At 38.3% G+C, this 27,838-nt stretch overlaps 1 protein-coding gene across 2 annotated transcripts; it reads left to right on the top strand.

Moving 5' to 3' along the window:
* The first annotated feature begins 1,137 nt into the window (after positions 1-1,137).
* Positions 1,138-27,838, top strand: LOC108428540 (meiosis 1 associated protein). 2 transcript variants are annotated; one of them, XM_017699594.2, is made up of 10 exons: positions 1,138-1,410; positions 2,774-3,033; positions 3,435-3,620; positions 5,026-5,215; positions 19,237-19,422; positions 19,553-19,712; positions 23,575-23,716; positions 24,429-24,626; positions 25,383-25,559; positions 27,673-27,838. In XM_017699594.2, exons 2-10 carry the CDS (start codon positions 2,785-2,787, stop codon positions 27,817-27,819), a joined length of 1,635 nt encoding a protein of 544 aa, XP_017555083.1. In that variant the 5' UTR covers positions 1,138-1,410; positions 2,774-2,784; the 3' UTR covers positions 27,820-27,838. The 2 variants fall into 2 exon arrangements, with proteins under 2 accessions (XP_017555083.1, XP_017555082.1); XM_017699593.2 differs by having other exon boundaries at positions 27,670-27,838.

The following is a 27,838-nucleotide window of genomic DNA, read 5'->3' as shown; positions in this document are numbered from 1 at the left end:
TCTCCTCCAAACATTCTCAACTATTGAGTGTCCAGCAGCCGAGTTTCTATAGATGCAGCAACTGGCTTATTGTGCTTTAGAGGGTGCATGAGTAAGCTTTCACCCACCTAGAGTGGAGGTGCTTTTGTGCAACAGGAAAGAGACCTATAGAAATAAGAAGGCTTACACTAATGGGAGAAAATTCAGGGAGAAATTTTTAAGTCTTTGTAATGGTAGACAATGTACTGTCAAGGCAAAGCCGGCAAATCTACTGCTGTGTATTAGCTGGACCTCGGCTTGGTAATATTACTACACAGTGTACTGTGCAAATGTCAGTACATACCATATTTTTCCATTTTACCCACCCTCACCTGGGTTGTCAGAACATCTAAAAATGTTTTTTTTTGTTTTTGTTTTTTAAACATACATCAGTCTTGGCTGTACATACATCTTATTCTGGTGGATAATACTTTAACCCATTTACATCAGTTTTCTTGAACATCCTAATGCAAAGCAAAAATATAGAAAATATTTTTCCAGTTATTAAACATGTTTTAGCCCTGCCTGGTATCACAGCAGAGGATCTAAGCCAGGGACACATGATCACTTGAGTTCAAAATGCTCAAGTCATCAAATCATTACTAATATATATCCAAACGCTTAACTTACTGAATCTCAGTCAGGAAATGAGGCTCTTTTGGAGCAAGGTCTCGGCGACCTCCCATTTTTGTTTCTGTTGTTAATTAGCGTTATATCAAAGATTATGGTACGTTAAAATCACATTTAGCTCATATAGTGCCGATTCCTAACAATGACAGCTGGTCAGTCAGTCGGCTCCTACAATGTAAACGGTGAGCAGTGCTGGCCCGGGGAGATGGAGGGAAAGGCAGGAAGCCACTGTTTAATCTTTAAGCAGCCCAGCACATTCATAAAATCTCTACAGGCAGTATGAAATGTTCAGGCGCTTACTGCAGCCTCCGCAGCTTATTGCAGAACCATATTCTTCTCATGCTTTACTCAAATAAGACTTCCTAACCTTGGAATTTCCTGTGAAAAGTCCAGAAGCTCTTCTGCAGTAGTTAGAAGTAGTACAGCTACTTCTGCTGCGTCGCGCGCAGAGCAAACTGAATAAATGGTCTTAAAACCGCCGAAAAACGGGTGTAGAACAGTTTAGCTCACATAGCTAACCAGCTGTAACGAACAGCGACTGACACTAGGGAATAAATGAAGGATTACGTTATCCTAACATTTCTAGACAAGCCTGCTCTACCTGAGACCGACCTGAGAGCCGCGTGACTTACCTGTAAACCTTCAACGGGCGGTAACGTTAGCCGTTTAGGCTAGCTAAGGAGCTTTGAATCCCGGGAACGTTAGCTAGCTAGCTTGCTAATTAACGTTAAAACAATCGCATTCCTGTACTAATTACAAGAGGTAAGCTCACCAGAAACAAAAAGGAAACTTCAGGGAGCTGGTTAGGTTAACGATGCTTGGTCAAGACAACATAAAAGTGCTTTACTTACTCACTCACTCACTCATTCACTCTCTCATTCACTCTCTCATTCACTCACTCACTTCTAGCTGGGGTGATGCAAGAGGGAGGCTTTCGTCTGGTCCAGAAAAACGTCTAAATCGGCCACCACTGTCCGTCCTTTTGTATTTACGTCGCACAGTGACATCACAGAGTATTTATTGTTGGAATTTTTTAGTTTATATTCATAGACAGTAGCATTTGTCACAAAATGGGTCCTAATCTAATGGGCTTTCATGTAGAGTCAAAATGCTTTTTTGTGCTAAAAAAAGGGGAAAACGAAAAAGTAAGTATGGCTCCTTAACACCCTAAGTATGACTTTTTTTCTCAGAACTGTGTAAACTTGAGGTTGAAAGCTGTCTGATGATCTTGGTGCTCCTTGTACAACTTTCTGTGTCTGTTTAATGCCTCAGTGATGTCTTGTTTATTCCAGGCAAATCAAGCTAGGAGGCATTTATCTGCCCAAGGATAAAATCCAGCTGAGGCAGAAGCTTTTCTTACAGGGAGCTTTGATTACAGGATACATAGACCTCCTAACCATACAGCTACACAGGCCCATAAATAGATTTAAACATATAGGTTACTATGTATACAACAATGATAACAAAGCATGTTCTCTTCACAGTGTATGTTATTCATTTATTTATTTATTTATTAATTTATTTATAATTTAGTCCATGGAGCCTCTTTTTTTACACTAATCAGTTACATAAACTGAAGTAACCAGGAAGCACTGCTGAAGACAGTTTGAAATAATAATTGGAAAATACTTTTACAGGACATGTAGAGAATGCCTATTAAATTCTCTTCCTCCTCCTCATCATCTCTCCTCTCCTAGTGTTATGATCAGGTTGCTTGCTCATCTAATGACACTCAGTCTGTTGTGCCCTTGGATCTGAAGCACCAGGCTGTTTTAGAGGAGACAGTATGTCTTTTGTTGTGAATGTTGTGCTGAAACAGACGAAAAAGCCTGAAGCACAGAAGGATCCAGAACGTTAGCTTAGTGAAAGGGTGCTGTTGTGTAGTGAAATAGCATTGATGAGCCCATAGATTGCAGAGAATTATAGCTATATTTAAGCAGTCTCTCCGTTTGATGTAACCAACAGTGTGTGTTGTATAGCCGTGGAAAAGGTTCAGAGAATGTATTTTTTTCTTTATTACCATGTCCCTCTTTGCTGTTGACTGTTGTGAAATTTTCATGGAGCTTGTTGGCAGTTGTATTAAAAGTTTCACTACATCATGTTTTGTTCATATCCTGTTCTGTAGATTCGAGAGGCATGAGTGGCAGAAACCGCTCTGGCCCTTTAGCCAGCCAGGTGTGCTGTGCCTTGTCCTTCTGCAGACAGCCACCTCGTGTGCTTATTGTGGACACATCGCCACCCTGGTGGTCAGAGACATGTTCTGTCCTGTGTGAAGCACTTGAAAACTTCTTCTCTCTAGCAAGTGCTCTGGGGGGACCAAGCCGAGTGCCTCTGCTCAGTCTGTATGCAGTGAATCTACAGCTGGAGTGCCTGCTGCCATTTGTGGTGAGATGGAGACCATATATGCCGACCAAGCACTTCATTAAGTACACCTGGCTTATACTCTTTGTACATTTGATCAGGTCTGTTTACCATATAGTTTCACATTGTAGTTCTACAGTTACAGGGTAAAAGCTGACTAATAGTATGCAGAGAAACAGATGAACTACAGTCTGTAATTGTAGAACTACAAAGTGCTCTTATATGGTAAGTGAAGCTGATGAAAAGGACACTGAATGTAGAAACAAGGAGGTGTACTTAATGAAGTGACTGGTCGGTGTATGTTTTGTCTTCATTTGTTTGTAGACTACAATAGAAAAGCAATGTGGCTTACTCTATGTTTAACTGTTGCCAGTGTCAGTGGCATTCATCATCTGCTGTATGTGTTTCATTTATTAATCTTTCAGCAGGTGAAGAGTAATCTTGTACGCCTGCATTCATGTGTGGAGGAACTGCGCTCTCTGCCTAAAGAGGGCTGCATTCGACCGCGGCCCGAACTACTTAAACAGGCAGTACTGGACAGCCTGCAGCAGTTCAAGCACTACGTTCACCTTTCCTCACTGGGGAATGACCTCAAGAGCAGCTCTATAGAGGTGAGAACCCAATACTCACACTACAGTGTGAGTTTTCTGGTATGTTTTTTCAGGGTCCAACTTATCATTGCCTTGCTGCTCAATCAATCAGGGTATCACATTACTGTTTGAGAGCATGACCTTTGCCACATGTCTGGTGTGCTGTCATTATAGCTAGATAGATAGAACATTATTGATCCTGCAGGGAAATTGCAGTGTTACAATAGCAAGACACTTAAATGCACATAAACGTACATATATTAGGCAGAGGTGAAATAGAAATAATAATAGACATCAATTAGTCAGAAATGAAAAATAGACATAGTATGAGAGTAGGAATATTAGTATATCTATTTGCATATTTACATAGCATATAAGACAGATTTGTTATCTGAGAGCAGGCTTTGCAATAAATGGTATGGGATAGTTTACAACACAGTGAGCATAAACATTACTAGGAATAGCAGCAGTATTTACAGTCTAAAGTGCGCAACATGATACAATGATACACTCCAGTGAAACCTCACAACAAGCTGAATGAAGTCCCACTTCATTCAGATTAGCTTAGTACATATTTGAATGATTTGGCTAAGGAATTTGTAAATTATTTTATCTCTGTTACCATTCTTTAATGTAGCTATGAACATCCTGACACATACCACATGGCCTGTCGTGGCTTCTCTGTTCTCTACGGGCTCCATTAAAATCCAGCACTAATGTTCTCCATGCAGGAAGCTGAGCAGAGGACAAGTGCATTTAATTAGATTGTTCAGATTTTTTTTTCTGCTAAATGAGACTAATGTTACAATTTGAACCCAGTATCTCTCTCATTGTAGAGTTAAACAGCTGCAAGAGAGCACTGAGTGACTGTAATTCAAACAGATGCCTGCATCTTAGAGGTTTAGTAGCTTGTTGAAGCTGTGTGCTACATATAATGTGGTTGCACACAGAGCTGATGACTATCATCTGCTTCCATCTGTGGTCATTAGACTAGGAATAAAGTACATAAGACTACTTAATCCCAGGAACCCATTATATAAGCACTATATAAAAATATGTGCAAAATATTTGGATGATTTATAGAAGAAGACAGGGTAATGATGTTTGCTAATTTGATCTTTTTCTATTTTTCACTTTCATCAAAGCTAAAGTAATTGACTTCTTAAAGGCTTGTCTATAAGGCATGTTATATAAACTACACTGAATTATCAATGGTTATGATATTTTAGCATTCTCCTTGAATTAATTATTTCTTTATTTTTGCAGTAGACCGGATTGTTTTGATATCTTGAACTCTAAAAGACAGATTTCTGAAGAACTGCTTACTATTCATTGATAAGCTTTTCAGTAGTTATCAACTACTAGATTGTTCAAAGGCAGCTTTCTTATTGTGATGAGCCTCAGTGTTTGAATGGCCATTGTGAAGGTGACGGTGATGAGCAGTAAGCCAGGCCAGGCTGTACTGAGGCAGCTGGAGCAGGGTCTCAAAGACTCGGACTTGGTGAGTCTGCGCCGGCTGCTGGTGGTCCATATCGTTGTGGAGCAGAACCTTCCAGAGAGAGAGCTAGTCTGGAGCCCAGAGCCCTGTTCTACAAAACACATGGATGAGCCAGAAGGTGAGAATAGTCATCTAGATTGAGGCTGGTTTTCTCAGAAAGCATCTTAGCAAAAGCATGATTCTTAAATGGTAGAGCAAGCATCACATTAAACATCTGTCAGTGTTAGGATGATATTAACTCTAAGATGCTTTTGGGAAACTGGGCCCAGTTCTGTTCAGCACTCACAGATATTGCTGGCCTTTGGGTCCCCACTATAATGAGTTCTTACGGGAAAAACGCCTCATTGTGAAATGTTCTAGAGTATAGTACTGGAGCAGTTTACTTATTAACTTATTATTGAGCATCTGTTGTAGATTGCTTTTTGTTGCATCTTTAAAATGAATCTCAAGCCAAAACAGCAACAGAATGAGTGGTTTTATACATGAATTCCAGTCTTAAGCCCTCTACGTGTTTACGTTAATTAAGGTTTTGTGGTTAGTCTCAGGCTCACTTTACCACAGGCTAACTAACAGGAGGTTCCCATGGAAAAAGTAAATAAATATATGAAAAAAACAACAAAAAAAAAAAAAAACACCATGCTTAAGACAAACCAAATACTCATTTGGGCCAAAAAGAGATGTTGTCATATTGACACACATCAGGAGTAAGTGAAAAGTGTTCTGGAACAGGAGAGTAAAACACAATAATTCAGCTGTGGGTGTGATCTGACACTTGACCTTGCAATATCAAAAAAGATCAAATGAAATCATACTGTACTTTAATGAAAACATACTTGGATGGAACCAGAAATATTTCCAAGACATTTTCAGGGTCATTTCTTTTAGTCCATTTATCATGAAATTTTTATACAATGTAAAGGGTATCAGGCATTTTCAAATTATGTCAAACACTGAAAAACATCAAAAATGATACAAGGTTTTTTCTGACAACAGAGATAAGAGGAATAAAATTAAATACTTCCTAACCATTGTACAGGATTGATTACCAGCTACATAGAGGGTTCATTTGAAATTACTCCTAATAAAAGATCTTCTACTAGTTACTAAACATATGGCTGTTTTTTTTTTCCATCAACAACCTTGATAGCAGTTGATGCAGAAATTTTTTTTTTGCGATCAATTCTTTATTATGTTTAACAAAAGCAGTAACCAGTACCGCAAAAACACATAACACAAATCTCAAATATACCCATACACCAGAGATACCAACACAAGCACAGATAGAACAAAGGACATAACAAGACCATAAAATAAAATAAAATAGGGGGGAAAAAAGAGGGGGGGGGGTTACAACATATCTTTCAGGGTTTCAATTGCATCGTACCAAATATTAACATTAGCTTCATTAGCACCATTAACTCGGGCAGTGGAGAGTTCCATGTACATTATGTGCAAGAAAGAAAAAATCCAGGCTGTAATTGAGAGAGAATGAGGAGGTTTCCAACGAACTGCGATCATTTTCTTTGCCGCAGTGAGTCCAGCCAGAATAATACGTTTTCCACTTTTGGATATAGAGAGTTCCAAAAAGTCATTAAACAGTAGAGTAGGTATGATGGGGGATATCTCCAGCAAAACAAGATTTGAAAGCCTAGAAGCAACCTTGTCCCAAAATGATGTTACAGGAGGGCATTCCCAATACATGTGAAGAAAAGTACCGCAAGCCTTTGTAGAACACAGCGTGCACGTAGGGTTGTTGGTGCAGATATTTGACTGTGAAATTTATGCACGCTTTGTTAAAAAATAGCATTCTCATGAATTAAATAAACATATTTTGTGAGCCCTTCGTATAGTACCAAAGAATTTGTAAAACACCACTGAAATTTATGAAGGAAGAGCAATAGTATGTAGTTATCTTAATGGTGGTAGCACTCTAGAGCTAAGAAGTACCACCCTGTTTAGACTGGATAAGTTACTGCTAATATCTGAAGTGTGGATGGTAATTAGCCCAGCTGTATTTTATCAGTCAGAACAGTTCAGGGTGCCGGAATGTTAATTGGAATGTTAAGTTGGAGTGCTAGGTAGTGTGATCGGATTTGAAACACATGCTTCATTCCAGATGCTCATCTTTGCCAGCATTCTGTGCTTTGTGTCCTGCTTTGTGTATTTACATTAGCACAGGGAGTGTGTAGACTGGGTGGAGTACTGTTCAGTTTCCTCCTCTGAGTGAAAGTGAGGCAAAAGCTTTTCTGTCTGGCCATCCCTCTCTCACAAACTCAAAGAAGTCTGACCCTTGAAAAGTCTTTAAATTGCATAACAGCTGATAAAAAAACTATATTAGCTATTTCGGAGAATTCTATCATCACAGCAGAAGCAAAGGGAGTCAAACCAACCACAACTAGAACATTGCTTTCTAAATCACAAAGTAACTTTGTAAAACTTTCCCAATCACAAAGTAAGCTTTCTTCCATTGACATAAGAATTCAGAGTGACTGAGGTCATCTGATTTAATCTGCTTAAAGCGGGACTGTTTCTTAGGCAGGGGTCATATAGTGCACTGCATTTGTTGAAATTCATACTAACTGAGTAGTTGAGTGTATATTGAAGAGGAAACTGTGCAATTCTCTTATATCGAATATGACAATCAAATGAAATCTTTACCTCAATAACAAAATGAGCCCCAAAAATCACAGCCCTTAGAATGTATAAGCAACTTTAAAAAAATAATCTGGTTGCTTGAGTGTGAGTGCATGTATAGCAACTTCTCCCCACTCGCTTTATCCCTCCAACGTTTACTCTAAGCTGCACTCAGATGCCTAATTTTGATCATTGACTGTGGATTCCATCAAGAGAACTTCAGAAGAATCCAAGGGGCATGGAAGCGATACGGTTTTAATCTCAAAATACTGTTTTGAATTCTCAGTTTTTCAAAACAAATGAAATTGTTACAAATGGTTTGGCAAACATCTACACAATTTTCCATTTACCCCAGATCAGTCAATCAGCCAAGACACCTTTGGTGTCCAATTTTTTGTTCTTTTTAGTTTCGCACTGGAGCCCAATGCTGGAGGCTAATGCTGCTAACAAACGCTAGAAGTCAAAAATCTTTTCTTCAAGTACATTCCCAAACTGTCGCTCAATTTGCTTAAGTTGGCTGCAGTGTTCAGCTACATGTAAGTTTTATTATTTTTTTTTTTACAGTTCACAGTAAGTCATACTGTGTGTCCTATGCCACACTGACAAGTCTGCATGAACTTAATCACAATCTGGACATAGTTTGAGTGAGTTGAGAGATGTTTTGGGTATGTATTTACATAAGAGCTTAGAAGTTACTATTGACTTTTTAAGCCTCTTAGCACCAGTTTAAAACTAGAGGAGTAAAATTTGTGTAGATTTTTCTACAAACAATTCCTTTGTGTAGAGATATATACACACCATCTTATTTCCAGTCACAGATCCACAATGACCTCCATAACCCAGGGCTGCTCACAGAACAGGCAGACTATAGAGCTGTCCAGCATCTTTCGCTCACTCCCTCCCTCACATCCTGTTTTTGGGTTTTTTGGAAAGACTCAAACAAGAAGACCTCATGATCAGCTTGCTGGAAGGCGTTGTGTGAAAGGAAGGAAACATGGGAGCGTGTGTTTGTGTACAGTATAAGTAAGTCAGAGAGATTGTGTTAGTGTTTTTGGTCTTGAATTTGAACATGTGCACAGACAAAGGTACCACAGCTAAAGTGTGGACAACATTAATGTCATTGTTATCTAAAGACAAGTACAGTGTCAAAATCCTCAGGTTCATGTGAAGTCAGTTGCTTTTTAAATGCTTAGAGCCAAAAACAAAATTTCTTTCAATCTATGAAACCATGTGTTTGTCAGAATGGTGTCATTATAATGCACCCTCATGCATTTCTACCTGGGCTTTATGCTGTGAGAGTGAATCATGGATTCTGGAATCTCTCTGCAATATTAAACCCTTAAAATGCAGAGAGTAGGTTCAATGACCCATTTAGATGACTATATTATCATGGCATTACCTTCAAGTATATGTTCAATGAGCACGTTTACTCATGATTCTGCTTTTTTTTTTTAAAACAGTGTTGACCTCTGACATTCAGAATGCTTATACAGCTGTTTAAACCTGCAGTGCAGATCAGATCAAAGCACTTATAATCAGTAATGCCAAAGGACCTGAAAGAAATAATGCTTTTACAGAAATGCATAATTCATAACCAAGCTGTAATGTCCTGTTACTCATCAATAATCATATCAGTTTACCTTGAAAATTACCTGATGAGTTGAATCACATGGACTTTAGCAGAAACTTTCAAATCATGCAGTGCCATTGTTTTCACGTACCGGATCTGAGTTAGACTGCTGTAATACTTGTTTCCACTGGGGTTTGATTACTCATTGTGGTCGTGCTTTACCTATGGAAGTAGTATAGGACCTGGAGAGAATTAGCAGCTATTCTTTTCAAAGGGATTTGCTCAGTGGTGTATGCAACCCCAGAAGGATGTGCCTTGGATGATGTCTTCACTTCACTGAGACTTTCTTCCTGCACCAAAATTTCACTTAGCTTACCAATGTAAACAATGCTTACCGGCTAATGCAGCACCTTCAACTCAGTGGTCATGACAGCCAAACTTATTTGCTCTGAGCTTGTGCATGACCAATGTTTGGTTCTTTTTGCTGTTTTAAGTGCCCTGCAAAACACATGTTCTCTGGAAAAAGAAATGGCGATTAAAACAAATTTGAAAAAAGAAAGTTTATGGAGAAACCTGCTTTTTCACACCAGGTAAGATTATACCAGGTAAGATTTGGCCACAAATGCTAGAAAGGTACACTTGCGCAGCCATACCGAGCCCCCCTGGCTATACACCTTGACAACAAGAGTTTAAGAAGTTGAGACTGATTTCTTCCCAGCCCATGGGTCTTGTAGTTACAATTTGCTTGCACTGAAATTCCGACAGCAACTCTGGCTCTCTATTACATTGCACGTTTTCCCTGTGACAAGTCAAAACAAGGCCACCCAGTCTAGTCTGTCTGTCTTTCGACTTCTCAATCAACTTCTCCTTTACTCTTTCTCTGTGGGCAGCAGTAACTCAGGCCTGTAGTTTCAGAGGTGGCAGATTTAGTGCTGTGATTAGGGAGGGGTATGTGTACAAGAAGGACCTGCCCTCCACATTTCTTTTTCTCTCTCACCCCCTGTGGCATTACCATAGCGACAGGATAGGATGGTCAAGGAAACAAGCTTATGTGAAGAGTAGGGCCAACGCTAATGACTCTCAGACTGCTATTGGAAAAGATAAAGTGCATGCATGAGTAAAAGCAATAATTCTCCAGGCGTCAGGGAGCTAACAGCTATGTAAATAGGTCTCAAGGTTAGTGTCTGTTGCTGGTTTGGGTTGGGACCAGCACAGGCAAACTGATAAGCTGTTTTTAGTTTTGGAACTGTGCTGAAAGGAAGTGTGTGTGTGTGTGTGTGTGTGTGTGTGTGTGTGTGTGTGTGTGTGTGTGTGTGTGTGTACCACTTGTATTAACACCTGCTACTCATGAAAATTAGATACCTTCATTCACCTCTTCATGTTCCACCTAATGCATACTTTTGTACACACTTTATATAATGTTGGCAAAGTACCCCAATCAAACTAATTGTAACATGACATTATTGTGAAAATACTTAAATTTTGCATTATTAATTTCAAATTATTTATTGTACATGCTTGTGTAACACTAAAGGTAACACTGAGTGCGTTTACATGCAGTCAATAATCCGATTACTGCAGAAAATTAGATTTAATCAGTAATCCGATGAACATATTTACATGTTCTTGAGTAATCAGACAATGAGAAACTCCCCAACTACATGAGTCAGGCAGTAATCAGATTTCTGCTTTGCAATCGGCCAGGAAGCTCACAAAAGAAGACGTAATGTAAAAATTTGAACTTCATGTCGGTTTTATTTTTAAAACATGGTGCCACTTTACCTGAAAATATGAACATTCACCATCTAGAAGATGAAGAATATTTTAATCCTTTCTTTCGTGTTTTGCCATCTCACAACATCCACCGTCTGTCCTCCTGTATGCGCATGCTGTGAAATCCGATAGAAATCGGACTATGAGTATACATGCATTGAGAAATCAGATTACTGAGCTAAAATCCACCATTTCTTAATCAGATTTCTAGATCGGAGTATGGTCTTTACATGTTCATTTGAATAATTGAATAACTTCAGAAATCCGATTATTGTCAGATTAATGAATGCATGTGTACGCACTTACTGTTAGATATGATAGGTCAAATCTAAAGGATTCCACAGTGTTGAATTCCACTGTTCAGCTATGCGGTGAAGTTTTTTCCATTTTATGATTCGCAGTAATGTCCTCTGAGCCACATTCAGAGTGTGTACGTGCACTTAATAATCCGATAACTACAGAAAAGAGTAATTAATATCAAAATATCTGCTTTGCAACCAGCCAAAAAATTCACAGAATACGATGTGATGTAAATCCATGTAAAATTTAAACTTCATGCCGCAGTTTTTTGTTAAAAATCATTGTGCCATTTTACCTGAAAATATGAACATACATTGCTGTACTGAGAAATCTGACAACTGAGCTTAAACCCGCTCTTTTTATCAGATTTCTTAAATAAATTTCTAGATTTTACTCCGATGTAAGATATTGTAGTGTGCTGTTTACATGACCATTTGAATCATCAGATAACTACAGAAATCAGATTATGATCGGATTACTAAGTACATGTAAACACACTCATTGACAAGTCTGTGAGACCTGGATGGTGAATGAATGTGGTTTGAGCAGATTGAGAGAAATTTTGGTCATGTGTTTTTGGAAAAGATTTGGTTTTATATTAACTTCTAGTGTTAGCAATGTTAAACTTGTAGCATCAGTTTAAAACTAAAGAAAAAAAATTGTACAAAAAACATGTCTTGGCTGGTCAACCACATTAAGGGTAGGTGAAAAATTTTATATATTTAGTGACTCAAAACAAAAATTGCTACAATTTCTCCTTTGCAACCATTGCTACAGAATTCCATCTTGTAGATCTATTTTTTCAAATGTCCATGTCTTTTACGTGAGAAGAGGCTAAACATTGATAAATAACAAGTAGGCTGTATTTCTAAACTTTCTTCTTGTAACTTTTGGCATGTTGTAAATGTAAAGACTGCAGTCTTGAATCAACACAGACTTAACATCTTTCTACATGTGGATGTCAAGCATCTATTTTTCTGTTAATAGATTTAGCATGTCTAATCTGTCTAGACCTAGACAGTCTGCTGTTGCACTGGAGTCACAGAGCTGCAGGAAGGAAAATGATGGATAGCATCTGTCACATTCCCTCATTTTCTATCTCGCTGCCGTGTTCGAGAAGCACCTGGCCATCTCTGTTTATTGCCCATTAGAGAGTGTGCACTATATATCTCTCATGGCTGACCATGGTGTGTCTGAAATTTAGCCTAATCTTCTCGGGTCATTCCAGGTGACAATGTCCTCTCGCGCAGTCTTTATCATTAAATCTAAATTAAGCTGTTTAGGCTACCGTATCCTCAACTATTTCCATAAGAGCACAATCATGGATATTGAAAACAGGCCAAAGATAATCTCTGCTCTGAAAGCATTCAGTATGTCTAATCTCAAAATGACTTCGTGCCTTGCACACAGTAGGTGATGCCCTGTTACTTATCACTGAGCATTGCACAGTTTACCATGAAAATTACTTGATGAATCAGATTGACCTAATCTGAGTAACACTGCTGTACTATAGTGCCCAAACCAGTCCATACAGATCATACTTGTAACTGGTAATCACTACAGTGTTACTGTTTAACACCTAAAGCTTCAGCCTAAGCCCTGACACCAACATCTTAGCCTAATTAATGAGTCCCCAAATTAATTACCTAAGTGATGCTCCTATGGGGAAATCATTAAGCGAATAAATCAGATTAGAAGAGGGGTTTGGTTTGAAGGGTTAACAAGCCTTTTTAGAATAGAAGACGAGAGGGGGAGCTGGGAAAGAGGAAGAGAGGGAGCCAAAATAAAGAAAAGGAAGGAGGAGAGAGTTGAAGAGCAGCAGGTGGAAAGAGAGAGAGAAACATAGAAGAAAAAGTCCTCTCTCTACCTGGACAAAGGCTAAGCAATGAAGAGCCAAAGAGAAGAAAGTCAACGGAAGGTGGAAGAAAAGAGAAAATAAGAAAAACTTTGGCAGACTGAAAGAGCAGAAGGAAGGGAGTGTGTCCAGACTGAGGCAGTGTGTAAGAGAAGGACAGGGGAAAGGAGAGAGCGTTGGAAAAATGAGGGTGGGCTGGATGAGGGGGGAGGCAGAGTGAGAAATAAGGAGGGAGGGTGTGAGACTGGCTCCAGCATGCAATAAAAGGAAACAGTATGTGGCATGAAGGGTGATATCAAAAACGTCGCTAGCTCCAGGGTTAGCTGAGGAACAAAGCCACACCATAAACCCTTATTCACTCTCTCAGAGATTTAGCAACATGACTCATCACCATAAGCCGCTCTCAGACCTTCAGCTGGCATATGCTAGGAAATGCCTTTTAGGTTCAACTAGAAGCAGCTGTTTCTTGCCAAATTCTGACGTTAAACTGCTAGAAATAAAACCATAAAAACAATCTCAGTTCTGATGAGAAGAGCATCTAATGCCTCAGAGGCTCTCACGTCTTATTCACGGAAGTGATTTACGGTTCGAGTAGACACTGTTACTTTGAGCTTTCCAGCGTTGCTACTTTTTCAGACAAATTGAAGGTCACTGGTGTGAAATAGAAATGTCAAGAGGAATAATAACCTGTGCACACTTTTATATTGGTTGCAGGTGAGATGGCACAATGCTACTTTACCGATATTGGTACTAATGACCTAATAAAAAAATGCTAAGCTTAAAATGAAATATATACTCAACATTTATATACCATGCTCAAACACTAGTACACAACTCTTACTGTTATTATGCAACATTAACTGTTGTTACAATGTGATTTCCTTAACTTCATTTTACATTTTGGTGTGCAAGCAATTCTTTGGTATTTCAGGCTAGATTTGTGACAAAATCAGATTAGATTAATTATTTTTTCCCTCTGATATCCAAACCAGTCCAATACTGATACCCAGTATTGGATTGGTACCATCTCCGGTTGTAGAGTATATAAATATTTATATAGGTCCAAAAGATTTAAAAAAAAATGTAATATTACATTTATATTAGATTTTCAGTAAATAGTGTTTCCCCTCCTTTCCTTTTTCGCTTTCAGTTTTTCAAAGAAATCCAAACATTTCCGTGCTACTAATAAACACCTCCAAAGCTCAGTTTTAGAGATCGGTTGCATTTTCAACTGCTCACAATCCAAGTCATCACAAACACAGTTAATGATAATGAGGTCAGGGCTCTGTCCAGTTCTGATGTTCTAGAGTATTTTTTTCTTTTCCCAGTAACATCCTCTTTGACAACTACACATCCTTTCAGACTCACAGCATTGAGTTGTCTTCTCACAGTGAAAGGATGGCTAGAAACATCTTTGGATTTTTTTCTGATCAGAAGCAAAAGTAGAGCTTGATTTTTCTGTTTTTTCCTAAAGATAAAAGCCTTATGTAGTGTTTATCTGATGGTGATGGATAAAGTGGTCTGCCAGGTCTTGTATGATTGTTATGAGTCCCATTTTCTCCTTATCTTTTAATCATTTATATTCATATTGTTGAATATTTTACAGACAGAGGATTTATTACAGAGCTGTGGTTCTGTTGAATGTTTCTTGCTTTTGTTCATGTATATTCTTCATATCTGTATGCAGCTACCTCATTATGTAACTATATAAGGACACTTGCTGTAAAAAAATTTTAGAACTGCGACCTAAAGGTCAGAGAGTTGTCGGTATTCACATTGCTTGATCATAGATGGAATGAAACAGGCAGAGGATGTTTTATACAAACAGTGTTGTGCACAGCTCCGTTCCCCTGCATTGCCTAATCACTTGGCTCTAGGCTAAGATAAGCATATTATCCATTTTAAAAACAACATGGGTTGTTTTGAAACTGAGATGTTGTTGCTGTCTCTCTCTCTCTCTCTCTCTCTCTCTCTCTCTCTCTCTCTCTCTCTCTCTCCTTTACTGTCTGCTGGGCTTCACTAAATTGGAGATAAACTAGCCCTTTGAAATGGGCGGATAGATGTTTGTGTGAGTGTCCTGTGTGCAGAGTGGAACTGGCATGGTGGTCCATCCCCACGCACTGCAACACCATCACTTATTGTGTATTTTCTCATGAGGATTTGGCCTTGACTGATAGTGTTTGCAGGGAATTAAGAGGATCTTTCTCTATTTGTCTGCCTCCTGTCTTTTTTTTCTTTTCTCTTTTGGAAAAGGAAAGGGATTTTCACTGTGAGCATACTCACCTCCGCTATCCTTATAGTGCAGTGATGAAAGAATGAGTAAACTCATGGGTAGAAGCATTCAGCAATGTTGTTGTTTTTGTGTGAGAGATTAAAATTATCAAACATTATACCTATTTTCAGTTTGTAGGCAAATAGTTTATCAAATTAGCTTTTTCCTGAACATCCCACATTCGTGTACAGGAGCTACAACCACAACAATCCAGTGTTACTCCAGTGTTTTTCTACATAATCTATCTCTGCTGCAAAGTTGATTGCTGCAGAACAGTATTTTTATCTTCCTCTCTTTAGAAACGAAGAGAAGACCGGTTGACTCTAAACATGCTTATGATAGAAGCCGGTGAGCACCTGGTGTACTTTAAATGAGATTTCTGTATTTATTAAAATAATGTTTCCCCCCAATTTTAACTGTATCCCTAGCCCTCAAGATCCGCACCTTGTTTTTTTCTGCCTTTCGCTCATTAGCATTACCAAACTTTCATAAGTCATACTTGTATGTAAGTATATACTGTTTGTACAGTATAGTGGCCCTATAAATCTGATCAACATTTGTAGAGTTACAGATTCGTAACTCTACAAAATCTAAATTTTTATGTAATTTTTCCATGCTGAGTGCTGAAGTGGAAAATCATGTGGAGGCCACTGTGCTTGGACAGTTCAGGAAACCCGTCAACTGTTCTGACGGTGGAAAAGGTCCTGAAAAGGTCATACTGTTTCGGTAATGACGTTAGCAGAATACTGGCAGGTGTGCATGTACAAGTGGATATCACTCATCATTTGCTAATAATGCAGATTTTATATTAACGTTGAGCAGACTGTATGTTTCCACACTTCAGCTTTTTTCCTACGCTCTCCTCCTGCCATGACTCACTAGCTGTCCCTTTTGTTTTTTACTTTTTTATGCTTATTCCTTTTCTTTTTGTCTTTTGCTTTCTTGCTCTTCTCTCTCTTCATCACTCTCTCTCTCTTTCGTCTTCTCTGTTCATCTTCTCTGTCTCTGTCTGTTCTCCTCCTTCTAACAAGAAGCTGTCAAAGCAAACAAAATATCATGTCAACTCTTGAGATCTTTTTCACCTACAACTTTTTTTCTTTGTTACTTTTGAAACAGTCACAGTTGTAAATGTGTTAATTGAAATCCATGGCTTGAAAACCCCTACAGACCACATACAGCACTATCAAAGACAACAAAAAATCCCCTTTTTTGGGGAAAAAAATCCCTGCTCATAATCTATTATCGGGATCATAACCTTTTTCACCATTACCTCATAGGATGAGACATGAGATATAGAGCTCATATCTAGCACAGCATAATGAGTCCTAATGGTTCAGTAGTCATTAGGTGCACAATACATGTCAAGCTAAATTTTCCAATCTCTTGGCTGCAAAATGATCAATTACACCCCATTAGTTTCTCTCAAAGAAGACAGAGGATTGCTCTTTCTAGGCCTGGCTGGTACTCTGATGTCTATCTACACTTATGATGGAGAGAAAGAGAGATCAAGAGTGATGGAGGGAGGATATGAATGCTGCGTGGTTTCCGTGCAAATGCGTTGGAGATGAGTGCTAGTAACCACTCAAGCTTTTTTTTTTACTGACTTAGAGGGAATGTACCAGAGGAATAAGGACTAGATTAATATAGTTGTGTCCAAACGTATTTGGACAGTGACCATTTTTTGAAAATGTTCCTTTATACACCACCACAGTGGATTGGAATGAAGCAGTTTAAATGTGACTAAAGTATAGATTTTTAGTTTTTATTCAAGGACTTTACAAAAATATTGATTTAACCATTTAGGAATTATAGCCATTTTTTCCATTGAGCCCTCCATTTTCACAGGCTCAAAAGTAATTGGGCAGTTAATAAGCAGCTTCATGGCCTGATGTGGCCTGCTCCCTTGTTATTTCATGACAAATTTAAGGAGATAAAATGTCTGAAGTTGATTGTGTATACGTGGTTTGAAGATGTGTTGATGCATTGTGTCACTGTCCCAATACAAATGGACCTGACTGTATAATATAGGAAAGTTTAGGAAAGATAAGGAAAGTAATGTGGATAATGTCAAACAAATTATGCTTCAAAAATGCTCAAATTAATTGTTCAAAAAAGGCAAGTATCATCAAAATGGTAACTTTCTAGAAGGTACACGGTGTAAAGATAATTCCTGAAATTATGTAAAAAAAAAAAAAAGGAGTCACTTATTATTCAACTGAATCAAACTGAATTATCTGAACACAGAAGGAGAGAACATGTAGGGAGATATAGAAATGCCTAATGAGATATAATGTGTTAGCAGGTGATGTGGGGGTTGCTCTGCATCTGTCACTGCTATCTACCCAAAGCTGCTATGCCTCCTGCTTTCCGCTTTCTCATCCACACCTTTCTTTTGCCCACTCACACCATCTGGGTGACATTTACTAGATGAAAAGTCTCAGCAGTGTGTAGAGGTGCACTTTCTTTAAAGTTTCACTTTTACATTCATTGCACTTTTTGCAGCTATAGCCAATTACATTTAAATTAACCAACAACTCGTTTTTCAAAATACTGTGCATAAAGTATGGCTCTGTGTAAGACATCAGGCTTATGGGATATGAAACATGCTTTTCTAATGTATTATTATTATTATTATTATTATTATTAAGGAAGAGACGGTTATTTCAGAGCTGCCTGTATTTAATGCTGTTTGGAATTATGTCATCACAAATCACATGTAATTGATTGTATTAATCATTTGTGGATTTAAATACTAACTTTCGACGTGGCTTCAGTGTCCTTGTGATGTGTGAGCAGGAAATACAGTCATGTTGATGTTTGATCAGATACAATGAATTAGCAGGTCTGCTTCACTGATGACCTGGAAAAGCAATTATTGCAGAACTGCTTTAGCGCATATAGTTGGTCTTAAAGTGCCCTAACGTCTCCTCCCAGCACAATTCCCAAGACAGCAGTTGCATGCTAGGGATTGCTTCCATTTATTCTTCTCTAACACTTTATCTCCATCCCTTCTCTCCCTGCCCCCCCCTCTCTCTATCTCTCTTGCTCTCTCTACTAAACAATAAAAATTTAAACATGTCCACTTGGCTCCCATTAGGCTCTTCAGGCCCTATAGAGGTACATGAATAATTGAAAACAGCAGTAGCTCCAGAGGAAGAGTCCATTTATGCTGAGATAGTCTTATCTCGGACAGATTCAACTCCACAACTACATTCATGAAGAATTATTCTCATTAATTCAAGTATCTACTCTAAAGCGTTAAAGAACCATGCCATATACATTAAAGACAGATATCTAAATATGTGAAATGAGTTTCTTTAGAAAAAATATGAATTTACTATTAGTTCAGAGTCTAAAAAGGACTTTGTATGTCCAAATAAGTCAAGATTTAGCTTACTCTAAACATTGAACAGCAGTACAGGCCATGTCTCATTACCTAAATAATTACCACTCCTAGGGAATATAAATTTTAATCAGTAGTTCTCATGAATTATAATTTTAAAAAATCACACATATAACCACACACGTAACCACACACATAGTTCTGGGTATAATTCTGGAAACATTTCTTTTTGCCAAGCCCAAAGGAAGAGTTGATTAAAACTTGCGGTCAACTTTGTGACATTTTGAAAAGCAACAGTTGTGCAGCTCCCTCTAGTGGTGATTTGAGATTGATACAAAAGCTTTTTACTTTTTCTCCGTGCTGATGTATCTAACTAATCTCTGTCTTTGTAGAGGATCTGATGTTAGGAGCAGAAATTGATCTTCAGTTAGTGGAGAACAGTGTGGTAGCAGTGGAGAATGTTCTAAAAGCATGGCTGCATGACCAAGCCGGAGAAAGAGAACAGCTTCAGCTGCTCTTACCTGCACCTGGACAGGCACTCAACCCGAAAACCAAGCCTTCTCACAGGCCTAACCCTGGTAATTCACATTTACATTCACAAGTGGACTCTTTCTGACACTGAGAAGAAATCCTTTCTTACTTCTGAAAATCTGACATACTGAATATGTTTGGAGGCAAGGAAATAAGTAAAACTGTGTATGTTTGTAGTGTGTATAAAGTGTGACATGCAGGAAAGACTGGTGAGTCCTGCCCTTCTACCTGGCACACCTGACCTCGTGGGCAAAACTGAGAGCGTCCGGGACTTCCAGCCCCCTTCCAAGAGCCAGTCCAATCAGAACCCCCTACCTCAACGACTACGAATTGTCAAGTATGGTTGAAGTTAAACTGAGTTCCATTGTAGCTGTGCCAAAGTGTAATTACTATAGATCAGCCTGAGGCCTGCAGGCAGCCAGTCACATTAAAGTTCTGCCATAAATAGGGCCATTGATTGACTTCTGCACTATCAGCAGCTCTTGAAAACTTCTTATGCCATTGAACATGATTTTGAGAGGATTCTTATAAAAAACCTAAAGATTAAAGACTGTTATTTGGCTTATATGTAATCAGGACCAACATGCATAGTATTTATATGTAAAAAGTTATGTAAAAATCAGTCATCAACATCAGTCTGTGTTTTTAATTAAACAGAAAAGCTTGTTTAGTAAGCAGTTTATCTTATTGAGAGCAACGCACAACCTAGCACGTCTTGGTTTTTGTTAAATAATATTAAAATAATTTGAATGTTAAAGTAGTATCAAATGTATATGAATATTATATGTCGTATTTGAATATATATATAAGGAAAACAAGCTATAGATTTTCATTGCTATACTGATGACACATAATTAAACATTCGCATTCCTTCTCAAGAATCTTTTGACTAGCTTACAGCTTTTCCATCAGATATTTCTCAGATTTTCACAAATGTTTCTACAACTAAATTAGGAAAAAACTGAAAAACTGATCCTTGGTACAAAAATTCAGACCGTAGCTCCTTACACCAAAACTGAAGTATGAAACCTGGGTTTAATTTTGGATTTGGAGTCATTTTAGATCCTGCATGTAAACACTGCCACCAAAGTAGCTTTTTATCTTTTGAGAAATATTGCTAAAGGTCAGCCTTTTCTATCTCCATGTTGTGGAGAAACTACAACTTATACAGCAGCACAATCCTAACAAAAACAAGAAGAGAGCTCATATCACCCCAGTTTTGAAAGAACTGCACTGACTACCTGTATCTTTTAGGATAGATGTTAAAGTTCTTTAACTACTTTTTCAGACTGTTTAGCTCTAAATGGCCTTAAAGCACCTGTGTACCTCACAGAATGTCTATTCATGTTCCAGCATCCGATGATCTCCTGCAAATGCCATCTGTAAAATACAGAAAATATAACTTTATTATGCTTTTAAAGCATGGAACTATGCCTTTTGTTGGGCATTTAAGCTTGGTGCACATTTTTAAGGAACATTTGAAAATGGAACTCTTTAATTGAGCTTTTAATTAAAATTCTACCTCTCTTTAGGTATTTATCTATTTACTTTAATCTGTTATTGCTTCAGATTGCTTAGTATTCTAAATACTCTAACAGTAACAGTGATACATACTTACCATCTGCGGACAATTCAGCTGAAAGAGGATTGAGCGCAGACATCACTTACCCCACAGATGGAGCAGCTAGTTGTAACAGTTGCTAAAATGTCTTGTCATATCATGCAAAATAGGCAGACAAGCTTTCCGAACTAAACACATAAAAATATATTTATCAAAATAAAATTGATTGGTGAAAAGAGGCGTGTCAAGTGGCGAATGCGTCAAATTTATTTTTGATCACAAAGTATGAGAGAAACATCTGCACAATTTCTTTGACATCTGTAGTATGTTTTTAATTATTGTGTACATAAAAATTCCTAAACGACTGTTTAGAATTTTTGTGGCAATGTATGTCCTTCTCCTATTGTTTACTTTAGGAGGCTAGGTGCAACACTGTTAAAACTAACCTCACCATGTGAGGCTGTTCATAAGCTTCAAAACAGCGCTATATTACAGTTACCAAGAAGATGAGAAAAATAATGTAGGTGTGAAAAAGTTTTATGGTATAAAAACAGTATTTCATGTGAATCTGGAGAAATATCTGTGACTGTTGTTCAGGGATGACGACTTATACAAGGATACGACTTAAAGCACGTCCTACTGGAACCTGTTTAACTACGTAAAATATTCATGTTACATATTACCTTGCTTAGTTTGTGCCATGCATCTCCCCAGCAAAATTTAGAACAGCATCTTTGCCCACAGCAATACAGATTTTCAATGAGAGATGTATTGAATACCGTTTAGTAAAGTTTAAACATTAAGCTGGACAAAAAGTGACCTATGGAAAAAGGGACTGTAAGACAGAAACCAAGAAACAGAAATAGAGAGTCTGAGAGGCATATAGAGAGTGAGACTGGAGAGTGGATTATGCAAAAAGGGCATCAGTGTCATGCTGAACATGGGTATGAGTCATGTTCTAAAGTGGTATGGAACAACTAGACAGTGGTTTCAGTGTGTGAGGCAGACACACTGCCATACATTGTGATGACTTGGGGGTTTTGCATGCGTTTTGCATGCTCGTGAGATCATTGATCTGAGGGATTTTTGAAGCGACAGTGAGGGCATTCTTACCTTGCCATTATGCAGCAAAACGAAACTCATTTGCTTTCTGTCATCTCAGGTTTACTCTCACTCTCTCTTTCTGCTTGCATGATTACTCATCAGGTGTCTGCTTTACAGTGTTCCTTCATTCACTATAGGTGCTTATTGTTGTAACGTTGTAAAAGGTACACACGACTAGTTTTTATTAATTTATGTTTAAAGCAGTGATTGAACACAAAAATCAAATTGAGCACAATTTTCCCATTACCTCAAATGTGAAATGAAGTTGTTTACTAATCTTAGTTTTGCACTGGAGCTATAAGGTTAATATAGCTAACAAGTAATGGAAGCTAAGACTTCGCTAACAGCATAATGCAACCTGAATATGAAAGGTTTTGTTGCAAATGCATTATAGACCATTTACAAAATTGTTGTTTTTTTCCTGATATACGGTGTGGTGAGTGTGCAAAATATCAGTGCTGTTTTATGATTAATACCTCCTTTACTTCCTTATGCTTTTCAAAAACTCTCTATGTTTACAAATGGATATACAGCATTTTGTAACTAAATTAGCCATTACACACTTCCCTCAAATTATACTGAGCTGTTAAATAATCTCAAATTCACTAGCGACTGTGGTTTCTGACACTATGCAAGTGAACCAAAGTGTGGACAACAATTGGCAATCAGATAACTGCTACTGCTATTTTAAGCTACAGTACTCTGTAACCGTCATTTGTTTAAATTCCAGTCAACACAGTCATTAAGTTTTCAATAGATATTTCTCAGAAGATCAGAGTAAGACTTTACTGCAGGGCAGTGTTCATAAGTCTACATGAAACATAGACATGATATAAACCTACAAAAACATTCATAAACTTATTCCAGCTTGTTCCAATAGGTGTAATTTATACTAAATACTGTAGCATCAAAAAAGGAGAAGACCTGGAAACATTGTGTGTACAGGCGAATGTTCTTTTATTGAAAAGGCAGCAAAGGAAAACTCAGCACTGATCAACACAGCGGGACAGCAGGGAATGTCACTTTTGCCCTAGGACTCCTCTCTGTTGTAGACACAACTACCACATAGCCCAGCACAGTAAAGCACACAACACGTAAAGACATGTTACACATACAACCACAGCTTAACTACATAAATGTCTCTCCTACCGTGAGCGCGGCATCGCCCAAGAACCTCTTAGCATGGCCTCCCACGCTATTAAGGCAGCGCAGCCAGTGGCTGGTCGCCACAATATTGATACATTTAGTTGTTGGGGTTTCTGTGAAAATCTGTTAAGTAATCTATATAAATGTTTTCTGCTTTTTTATATTTTTAGGTTATTTTACATTAAAATTAAATAAACGAGGGGTGGTCTCTGACTACACAGTGCTGTTTATGATGGATGATTTAGGTGTGCAGATCGCACAGTGATAATTAGCTGCAGTGCATAGCAAACTTTGCTGACTGATCAATTACATTTGGCGTAAGGGGAATGTTTTGTAAATGTGATTTATAGCCAAGCCATTGCTTTCATTCAATATGTGTGTGCCTCAGAGCTCTGCGGGCAGATGGAGTGTGTCAGTCTGTGCTGTACGGCCTTCCAATGATCATCAGACCTACCACCTGCTGGCAGCTAGACTGGGATGAGATGGAAAAGAATCACCAGACCTTCCACGCTCTCTGCCACACACTCAGAGTCAGTCCAAAGCGTCTCTGTGCGCAGGGGTACACATTGTCTGCATTTGGCTGCTAAAATGCAGAGCCTGGAATCAGAGTGACCACTTGCCTTCAATATTAACAAACCTTTTTGGTCAGACATGTAACTAATCAGACAAATCCAATTCATCACCTGTAACCAACACAATACCTAACATGGTGATTGTTGTGGTCCCCCTTGCTAAGCTGGTCCATCTGTCAGTATAGGTGCTGTTCCATTGGATGCTAATATTACTCTATTAACAAGGTTTTAAATAAGCTAGTGTTGCACCAAGAGGCTATCACTGCAGCAGCTAAACAGTACCTACTGAAATAACCTAAATTGGATGACGTCAGGTCGGACCAGCTTGCCATACTACCAGTGTTCTCATTAATGTAGTTTTTAGTAGTTTTTTTTCTACTTTCAGAGCAATGTCTGACTGGTTTTTAATACTGAAGCATGTTTGTCAGTTGAGAATACAATGCACGTAGGACAAACAAGTTTTGCCCTGGCCAGTCAGACTGGCAAACCAATAAATTTTGTGGCTGAAATTCAGACAAATGTGGCTAACCCGTCTGTGTGTAAAGGGAACACAGATTCATATTGTTGATGAGATGTAATTCAGTAGTTTGAAATATTCTTATTGCCTTCTCAACTTAGTGTTTTAAACTTATTTACCTCCATGTTGCATGTTGATTTGTTGTGTCTCCAGACTCGTGACTGGTCTCTCTTGGTGCGTTTGGAGCCAGAGTTTGGTTCTGGATCCTCTATGTTTTCTTACTACATACTCCAGTCATCTGCCTCGCTCTCTCTGTTACTTAAGCCTATCCTTACACGAGAACTAATGCTGCCCTGCAATCTGCCCACCACTAATGAGGATCCACCACTGAACACTCTCACTGTGGTGCAGGTATTCTCTCATACTGTCTGTCTCTCACAGACAACACACACAGGCCAGGCAGATTTTTACACAATTAGTTTCTTCAGTTGATCTCTACCATTCCAAGGCAGCACAGTCACAATCACACTGTTTTTTCATTTAACACTTGCTCTATATACGTAGCAACAATTTACAGGTACAAAACTCTTTTTAGCAGTGCAGGACTTAATCATGTAATTCTGTACTGTAGCTCTAATTGTAAAGGAAACTAATAACTCAGTAATTTTTGGGTTTCAACGCCTACTCTCATATGTGTCATTTCCTCCTCATCATGGAGCACATTGGCAAAAATATCTCATAGGTAAGAGCATGATGAACTGGTAATATCAGTAGGTCATGTGTTATGAATGTGGTTATAGAATGCACACACATAGAAACATATACAAACATCTATGGGACCTAAAAATGCTCAGTTACTTAAAGTAGCAACATTCTTTACCTCCTTGATCTCCCAGCGCCATACCAAAGTCTATGATAATCATTATCAATAATTTTTTTTTATCTGGTTTTTCTTTATGCTCTTTACTCAATTTAGTCATCTGCAGGTTTTGTTTCTAGCAATCGCTCTGCACAACAGTACTAAAAATTCATTTGAAGCCCAAAATCACCCAGATTTGTAAATCTTGGAGCTTATTCTTGAATATGAGAAAGGTAGTCTATACATTAAACTTACTATCATCATTATTATTTATTGGTAATCTCTTTAACTGCCTCTATGCCTCCCAGAGATGCCTGGAGCAGCTGGAGGAGGACCCCGTGTTTAACCCTCTGTGTCTGCACGCTAACCTCTACCCACAGCTGAAGATGAGAGGCCTGGTGTCTCGCTCATACGGCTCTCATTCACAGAATCAGGGACGAGGCCAGCGCAGAGAGCGCCCAGCAGAGGGCTCTACACCACGGCAGGTCAGATACTCAACAGCAGCCATGCTCTGCTACTGTTTTTTTTTTTTGTTTGTTTTGTTTTCCCTGCTCTAATGTACTTCTTTAAACTCATCAGCTCATTTTCACTGAGATGCATTAGGTGTGTTACATTAAAACATACAATAATGTTAAGTTTACAGGGCCTCCAGGATTAGGACTGTGAAACACCACAATACAGTATAGTACAGAGAGCAGTCTCTGAGGTTTAGCCTAATGTGTGTCTTGTACTTTCTTCCAAATGGTTTTATGAAAGCAAAGAGCTTCCAACTTCTAAGTGCAGTATTTGGCTAGACAAATTTATTCCAGGGGCCAGTGTGGAACTTTGTTTGATGATCAATCACCTTAACCTAATTAGATAACAACCTATCAAGACACTTGGGCAGCTTAAATGAAGTGCCTGCGTTTTATGGAGCACTATATTTGCTTATCAGCATAAATGTAGCCTACACACACACAAAAATGCAAATAGGTCAAATATGGTCTTTGTACTGTTTTTGTAAAATATCCTAACTATAAAGAAACACTGTGTGGGTGTGTCTGAAAGAAAGACAAAAGTTAGAATAAGGAAGCATTGTCCATGAGGTCACTGACCAAACACTGACCTAATATGTAAACACCTACACAACAGGAGACAACAGTTAGAGAACAATGAAGAACTCTAGATAAAATATTGTTAAATATGGAACTGTCCACAGCTATGCTAAACATGACAGGCTGCACACTTGTACACACACACACACACTTTTTCTTACCAAAGCTACTAACTAACCTGTATCTTTAACTTATTAAACATATTAAGAATTCAGCACAGATGTACACACACATACTGTCACACAATACAAGAGTCTCAGTCTATGTGGTCCCGGGCAGAAATACAGAGACCACCCTTATTTTACTTTCCAGTTAAAACAACCATTTTTTTTTCCCAAGAGATATTTCTGCAGAGATTAGATATAGGGTAACCCACTTGCATAAGGGAAGGGAATGTAAAAAGAAAAGTGAAAAAAAACAAGTTTCCAAAAAATAATTCAATAATATGGAAAATAGGACTCGTAACAGCCATGCAGTATCAGGTAGACCACCAAAATTGTTGCCATCAGATAAACAGTACTGAAAGATTTCATATTTGAGAGGAGATAATCAAGCTACACTCTTGCTTCACATCTGAAAAAAGCTGTTACAATAAAAAAGGACACAGAGCGAAAAAGAAAATTAACAGATGTTGAGTGAAGTTTTATGGATTAATGGAGTTTACATAAGGAATTCGGATTACTTTGATTGACAGAAGCAGAAAATGTAACCAACTTCTCAGACTGTGAACGTTGCATGTGCTTACAAGAAGCTTGAAAAAATATACTGGCTGATTTCTTTAAAAAAGTAAAAGCAGGTTTCCTGAAAAGAATGGAAGCTGTAGTAAAGCAAAAGTGTGGGCAATACATACTGAAACTTTGCTATTATATTTACTACTTGAGGTATCTGTGTAATTTATGTAAAATGCATGTTTCTGTTTTTCCTGACACTGGCAAATAACTTTGTTTTGGTCTTTGGCGTTTGCACAGTACTTTATAAGGCTGTCTAAAACTACTTTTCAAAATAGTGTATGAGAATGCACCACATGCACTATTACAATTAAGATTATTACTCACATTGGTAATACGGTTAATATAGGCTGTGGAACTCATTCATAGTGTTGTGTAAAAGGTTTAGAACACCTTAGGAAACTGAAAGCATTTATGTGGGCATTACGCATTTATGCTCAGAAAACACAAACATTACTTCAAACATTGTAACTTAATCAAACATCAGGTGGTGGTGGAGGAATTCGACAAATCTAGGGAATAACCCAAAATGTGTTATTCTGAACATAATGTAAGATTTCAGTAATGGTTTTGCAAACAAGAAATTCTTGTTACTTTTTACTTCAGTGATGCTTATTTATTGTAATGATAAGTGTTCTATATGAATAAAAAAACTCACTTACTGCCCAGATAAATAGTTTTAAACATCTGGATGGCCCTTAAGACTTTTGTACAGTACTATATAGTGAGGTGTGAAAATGCTGACCCTCTTGTTTTGCTCTCTCTGACTCCAGCAGGGACGTGTGAGAGCCACTGTGGCCCCTCTTGCTTCTGCCCCCCCAAGTAAGATGTCTCGCCCCCCTCTGACCTTGAGCCACTCCCGTGCCTATGCCCCTTCACTCTGCTTACTGGTCGACGATGGGGATAATGATTCGCCAATATGACATAAGAGAGATGGCAAGA

The sequence above is a fragment of the Pygocentrus nattereri genome, chromosome 2, assembly GCF_015220715.1.
Source record: "Pygocentrus nattereri isolate fPygNat1 chromosome 2, fPygNat1.pri, whole genome shotgun sequence".
NCBI classification, from domain to species: domain Eukaryota; kingdom Metazoa; phylum Chordata; class Actinopteri; order Characiformes; family Serrasalmidae; genus Pygocentrus; species Pygocentrus nattereri.
The sequence above is the reverse complement of the archived record's forward strand: the minus strand, read 5'-3'. Positions and strand labels throughout refer to the sequence as shown.